This window comes from Helianthus annuus, chromosome 12 (genome assembly GCF_002127325.2).
Source record: "Helianthus annuus cultivar XRQ/B chromosome 12, HanXRQr2.0-SUNRISE, whole genome shotgun sequence".
Classification (NCBI taxonomy): domain Eukaryota; kingdom Viridiplantae; phylum Streptophyta; class Magnoliopsida; order Asterales; family Asteraceae; genus Helianthus; species Helianthus annuus.
Window position 1 is genome coordinate 9112697 of NC_035444.2, and position 6870 is coordinate 9119566.

The following is a 6870-nucleotide window of genomic DNA, read 5'->3' on the forward strand; positions in this document are numbered from 1 at the left end:
ACACTTTAGTCCTTCATAAGTAATCTTTTACACGTTTAAAGCTCATGACACGCGTCGGTATATTATTGGACATGAATTTTCGAGGTGTTACATGACGGCTCAAGGCTTTTACCTTAGGGGCCCGCAAAAATGGTTAAAAAGATTTATATTTTATATATCCGATAAATTGGCAAAAATAATATATATATACACACACACTTTTATATTTACTTTCAACTAAGGTTAATCTGTTTTAATACTTGAGTTACCACCATTTAAAAGACCTAAACTTAACACCCAAACTAAATAACTAATGGTAAAATGACACACTCAGTTTTAAAAGGCCTAAATTTCAAAACAAAATTACATATACCAATCAATTATTTTGCTACCATGCTTTTGATTTATTTATTTTATAACAGTTATCGTAGTATTATAGGTTTTTACTTTATATATATATGATTTATGAGTTGATATAATAGGGCCGGTACGGTCCAATTTTTTTTATCTCGTCGGGGGCCCTTTTTTAATATTTTTGAGAATGGGCATGCTTTCATTCAATGTAAAGGAAACAAAAATAAAAACATGATAATAAATAAAGTTAAACAATTACCTAATAGATTTCTTGCCTTCGGTTTTTGAAAGTTCAACACATACCTAGAATTTGCACATACCCTCTTTACAATGGAAATTTGAGATTTGGAGGTATTCGGCAATCGGCATTGGGTCAGTGGGAGGCGGAGGGCAGAGCAACGTTCAAACCCAAATCATTTGGGCTTTTAAGTTTTAACTGACCATATTGGCTATTGAGTTTTAATTTTAGTGGTCTTTTAATCGTTTATTATCGGGCTTTTAATCATAAATTTAAGGCTGGGCTTTCATTAACAGCCCAATTTTTTTAGAGTTAGCCTAAAATAATGTGATGGGTAACGTAAATATTTTTTTTAGTAACAAAATACAAAACAAACGTAAAAAATAAAAAAATGCACTACACCATAAAGTTGAGGGGTAGCATCCGCTACCCGTCCTGATACACTATGTTCGCCATTGCCCATCTGGTTCCTCCCGTTGCGGTAGAGAAGGTGAGGAAAAAGGGTGCTAGGGCTTCAATTTGGTGGGAGATAGTGTAAGGTGTTGAAGTGTCACTCTCAAATAATTTAACATAATTCTTGACAGAAATTAATGTTAGACCCCAAAGTTATCAGAAAATGACAAGTAAAGATCTCAAACATACAACCTCTTAAATTTGGACATCAAATATATGGAGTAATCTTACTTTGTAAAGGTTATTAGTTTATCACTAAAATGTGGTTATGGTCATTTCTCATTCAAATAAATGGAGTAATCTTAGGTTGTTAAAGAATCGTGTGTGCGCGTATATATACCAAAAAAAGTATTGTATGGCGGACCCAGAATTCATTTCATGAGGGCAATTGAGGGCTTAACTAAACGTTTAAGGGGGCGATCGAGATTTTTGCCTAAAACTCAAACAAACACGTATTATAAGGGACTATGTAGAAGCAAGCTCGGGTTAAAGCGTATGACAAGTATTGTGACGAATGGCATTTGAAGGTCCATCACATAATTGCCTTCAATGACATGTGTCGTCAAATTCGAGGCGACGTGTCCTACTTGGTCGTTATCCAATTACGTATCCTTCTGAATACAGTCTACCCTCACCGATTCATTAATAAAGTTCTAACAAATTTCCTGACAAAGTTTAATGATATATTGCTATTCTAGAGTAAGCGAAGCTATCTCATGAATCTGTAAGCTATATTCGTTGTCCGCATACCAAATTTAAGCTTCCTCAGTACTCTTCTCCACTACTTACTCCCTTTCTCAATCGGCATTCTTATATTTTTCTCTATTTATGGAACCGAAAGTTACAAAAAGTAAGTTCACACGCGTGCTATATACGCAATAAAGAGATTGTATTAACACATAGCAATAGAAGAGGAGAGGAGCTTTAGTTCTTAACCTTGAACTATGCTTTGATCGTGCCTTTTAGATTTGTTTCTCTTTTCAAATAAAGAGTTATAGTGGTAATGGATATAAGGGAAATTATGGGTGCTGTGCTTACTTTTTCCATGTTTTTGATGCTTGGCAACATGATCAAAAGAGATCACTTTGATGCTGATGTTTTGGTAAGTGTATCTAATTTCATATCTTCTATCATTATCAACAATTCATATTCTTTATGTGAAACATTTTTAAGGGGGTTATTTTCTTTACTTATTTTGTACTTGTTTTGTATTTTACAAGCAATTTATGTCTATTGTTTAAATTATACTTGTTTTGTATTTTACAAGCAATTTATGTCTATTGTTTAAAATAAACATAGGAAACCAAAGTTTACAAACTCAATTTGCCCCAATTTTCTTACCTAGGACTAAGTGGTTTTATATTATGTTAAAAGTCCTCTTTATTATCATATAAATTATATTTGAAAAAAAAAACTACTTTTATCAAACGTTTGCATTGTATAAGTTATATTAATTCATCATAATTATTTACCAAACATTTAATTAAAAATATCATAATACAATTTCAGACCAAGTTTATAACACCCTTAATAACGACAAAAACATAGTATATTATTTACACACTAGAACACGCATATTAATTATTTATACTTTACTAGTAGGTTGGCCTGTGCAATGCGATTAGTGTCACTAAGGCTTTTTTGAAGAGCATCATCTAACCTACCCAGCCTTATACACTGATATTATTTGAGTATTATTATTATTATTGTTATTATTATTATTATTGCTATTTTTATCATAACTATATAAAATATTTAGTAATTATATACTTAAGTATTTAAATATGATAATATTTAATTTAAATAATATTTAGTTATAAAAATCTATAAATAGTAAATGCAACTTTAAATCTTAATTTAAATTTAAAGTATTATAATTTAAAAATATGTGGTGAATTAAATAATCTTATGTGCATTAAAATAATGCATTAACTAGGAGACATTTATTAAATGGTGATAACTTAGGAACTATTGTATAAAACACTTGTACTGTATGCTTAAAAGATTGTAATAGGCATCTTGATTTTTTTAAGAGATTATCATGTTGTCCATCTAAAATGCCTTAGGGGACTCGGGGCACCCCCGTTTTAGTCCGTGATTCTTTTCTACCACGAGTTATAACACCGCCGCCACTCAATTAATAACGCGTTATTTTGAAAACGCGTTAAACACATCACGCGTTGAAGTTTGATCAAATGAATGTGTATTACTTGTACATTGGGTATTAATACTTGTACTTTGGAATCCCATCACTAGTGATACCACCCCCCCTACATTTCTATCACTAGTGATAGAATATTGGTTGTGCACATGGCATGACTTGATTGGATAGTGGGAGTGATAGATTCTATCACTAGTGAACCACCCCTAGTCCCCTTATAATATATCATAGATTATATGCTCTTTTGCAGTTGGATGTACACCCTATGGCATCATCGTATGCTTACCAAGAAGACTTCACACAAATGTCTAGACACAGTCTTTTCCAACTTCCCGTTGACAAATCGAAAAAATATGGTCAACGGTCAAAGCTTTGTTGGAACAACTCTTCACCAAGTAAGTTGGTTAATGGTCAACGTTCTTATTGTCACTAATAGCCATTTTTCATGACAAATATGAGTTTATGTTGCCTTTGGTTATGATCAATCATTTCTTTTTGTTGTAGCCAAAGAAGGAGTGCAGCCAAAAGGTTTCGTTACGTTTTCGTTAACCGATGGTCCTGAATATCACGTTTCACAGGTTCGATCTCCCTTATTTTTGTTTTAGTTATTTCGGTTTAGTATCGCTAGTATAACATGGTTCACTCAGGTCGCTAATGCGGTGTTGGTTGCTAAATATCTTGGTGGAACTCTTGTGCTTCCGGAGATCATTGGGAACAAAGGTGAAAAAAGGTTGGTGAATTTAACTCACATTCTACTAGAAAATTGACTTTCAGCGAGAAAAAAAAAAAAAACTGGCACTAAAAAAAGTTACATTTCGTAACACCCGTCGCTAATCCGTCGATAGTTATACTTACACGTTTGGTTTGATGTATTTCAGGCGCTTCGATGAAATCTATGACGCGGATAAATTCATAACGAGCATGAGCGGCGTGATTCAAGTAGAAGCGCATAAACACCACGAAGCATCAACAAAAAAGTCCATCGATGTAAAAGTTCCCTACAACGCAAACCGCAACTACATTATGAACAACGTCGGACCGATATTTCAAACAACACAAAATGTGCGGGTTATAAGTTATTTTCCTTCATCAACGACGAAACTAGCGGAAGTCGACAAGGATACAAACCCTTACTCGTGTTGGGCAATGTTCGAGGCTCTTCGCTTGAAGCCCGAGTTGCAAAAAGTTGTAGACTCTATTGTGGGGAGCCTGCGAAGCCGCGATCCAAGTGGCCAATTCGTCGCAATCGACTATAAGACCGGGATGTTGGGAACAAGCACTTGTCAAAGCAATGCAAATGAAGGGATGAAAAATTGCTACAACCCCGTCGAAATCGCACAATTTCTTCAACGAATCGGTTATCCACGCGACTCGACAATTTACGTGACTCAATCAAAAGCGGACCGTAGCCTTAGTTTGTTAAAGGATTTGTACCCCAAAACATTCACCAAGGTCACTTTTAAACTCGAAAAACGTCAAAAAAAAAAATAAAAAAAAAATATATTTTAAAGCATACAACCTCCTAAATCGTTTTATTCTTATTTTTATAACAGGAAGATATAATGCAAGAAGCGAAGATGGGTGAAACGTCGGAACTGGAACAAGAGATCATCGACTTTCATATATGTTCAGTGAGCGAAGTGTTTGTGCCCGCAAAGTCAGGCCTGTTTTACGCGAATGTGGTTGGGAATAGAATCGCTACTAGCAGGATTGACGTTCTTGTGCCGGCTCAGATAACATCAAACTTAGCACAAGATCATGTGTCATCTTTCATAGCAAAAGCGAGCCACCCGGCTTACGCTTGTTTCTGTTAGTGAACTTGTTAAAAAGCTAAATAAGACGACTCTATGTTCGTCAAGTGTGTAACTGGACACTAAAAGTTCTATCAAAGTATCGTTTTTATGTTTATGTTTGTATTGTTGAATGTTAACAAATTATAACCAGTGGCGGACCTACTGTTGAAGTTTGCACAGTTTGGGTTGATATTTCTGACTCAAGATAAGAACATGGGTCGTGTTTAGGTTGAGTAATTCAACCCACAACTGATCAACCCAACACAGTTGACACCCCTAGCTAGTTAAGTGATTAGAATCATATAATATAACTTGAGTGTACTTTTAAAGTGAAAGACTTGTGTCAAAGTGGTGATCATTTTACAAAACGATGTCGAACTTTCAAAAGATAAAAACATGTTGGAAGAGATTTTCTTATGGAAGAGTTTTCCCTCCATTTTTGTTTTATACTTTAATTACCTAAAAGATTTTTTTTAAACTTTATTAATTTTTCTAAATAATCTCAACATATTTGATTTATTTTATAAAAGTTCAACTTTTATATAAATTTTCTGGTATTGATAAAACATTTTTTAGTTTTCATCATTTTCATACTTGTTTGAGAAATTTTTTTATAGACCTTGAATTATTTTAGAGCACTTTATTTCGGTTTATAATATGTATTTCATGAGATTCATAAAATGTAGTTATTTTTAAGTGATTTCAAAACATGGATTAAATACACATGGTTTCCCTTAAAATTACATGCATTTTTTTACCGATCTATGTGTAGGCATGATCTTATATTGAGATTTTTTTTCTAGATGTGTTACTCTCGATCCCCTGATGAATTGCTGTTGACCTTTGAGTTTCTGTTACTTGGTTCTTCAAATTTGCTATTGGCAATATTTTTACGTGCACTTTGGACCTTGATACACGGCTTGATCGTGGTATCAAACCATAGCATCAGAGTCCTATAATTTTTCATTTAGTTTGTTTTGATCCATTAATCTTTTATCGAGTTAAATCAATGTTTTAAAAACCGGTTTTTAAATCAAACCGGATTAGGCTAAAAAATGGTTCAACCGGTTGAACCAGGTTGTACCGAGCGGTTCAACCGGGTTAACTACCTAACTCTGTAATTTCATAAATTACAACATCAACTCACAAGTTAATCCAAGAAAGCATGATTATATGTTAAAAGATGATCCAAAAGTAAATCCATAATAAAAAATAATCCAAAAGATAATCGAAAAACATTCAATTTCCAACAAGCTCTTTTAAATGAAAATGTACGACATGTTTAAGCCATTTGTGTGTTAAATACATCAAGTTCACGATCGCATAAAAGATGAAATTCACTATTATCGCCATCCTAATCAACTAGAGGATAACTATTTTCGTTTCATACAATATTAAATAAGAACTTTTAGTTACGAATAATCATAATATATAAAAATTACGTAAGATAAGTAACATATATAATAAAAAAAATAACAACCCAAACTAGAATAACCCTGGGCTGGTACCGATATTATGTTTCAAACCGGTATACCGGATTTTACCGCCGGTTTCACTTATTTACCGGGGTGTTTCATACCGGATTTACATCTGGAAACGGTAATACCGGTATAACCGGCCGGTATTTACCGGTTTTTAAAACATTGAGTTAAATATTTCTTCGTTCTATGATCTTTTTGGATATCCTAGTTGATGACTGAAGAAAGTATGATACTAACATATGAATATTTATATTAACGTTTGTATTATATCTTCATATTTTTATTGTTATCGTATGGAGTTCATTTCACAATATGCGACCATGTATACATTAACAATATTGTATATTACATGAATTATATATAACTATAATGGAAAGCTACGTCTATAGACTGTGGCGGACTTATGATTGA

At 33.2% G+C, this 6870-nt stretch overlaps 1 protein-coding gene across 1 annotated transcript; it reads left to right on the plus strand.

Moving 5' to 3' along the window:
* The first annotated feature begins 3441 nt into the window (after positions 1 to 3441).
* LOC110894016 (protein MANNAN SYNTHESIS-RELATED 1) lies at positions 3442 to 5099 on the plus strand. Its single transcript, XM_022141177.2, has 5 exons — positions 3442 to 3580; positions 3690 to 3763; positions 3833 to 3915; positions 4064 to 4637; positions 4739 to 5099. Exons 1-5 carry the CDS (start codon positions 3451 to 3453, stop codon positions 4997 to 4999), a joined length of 1122 nt encoding a protein of 373 aa, XP_021996869.2. The 5' UTR covers positions 3442 to 3450; the 3' UTR covers positions 5000 to 5099.
* Positions 5100 to 6870: the final 1771 nt, after the last annotated feature.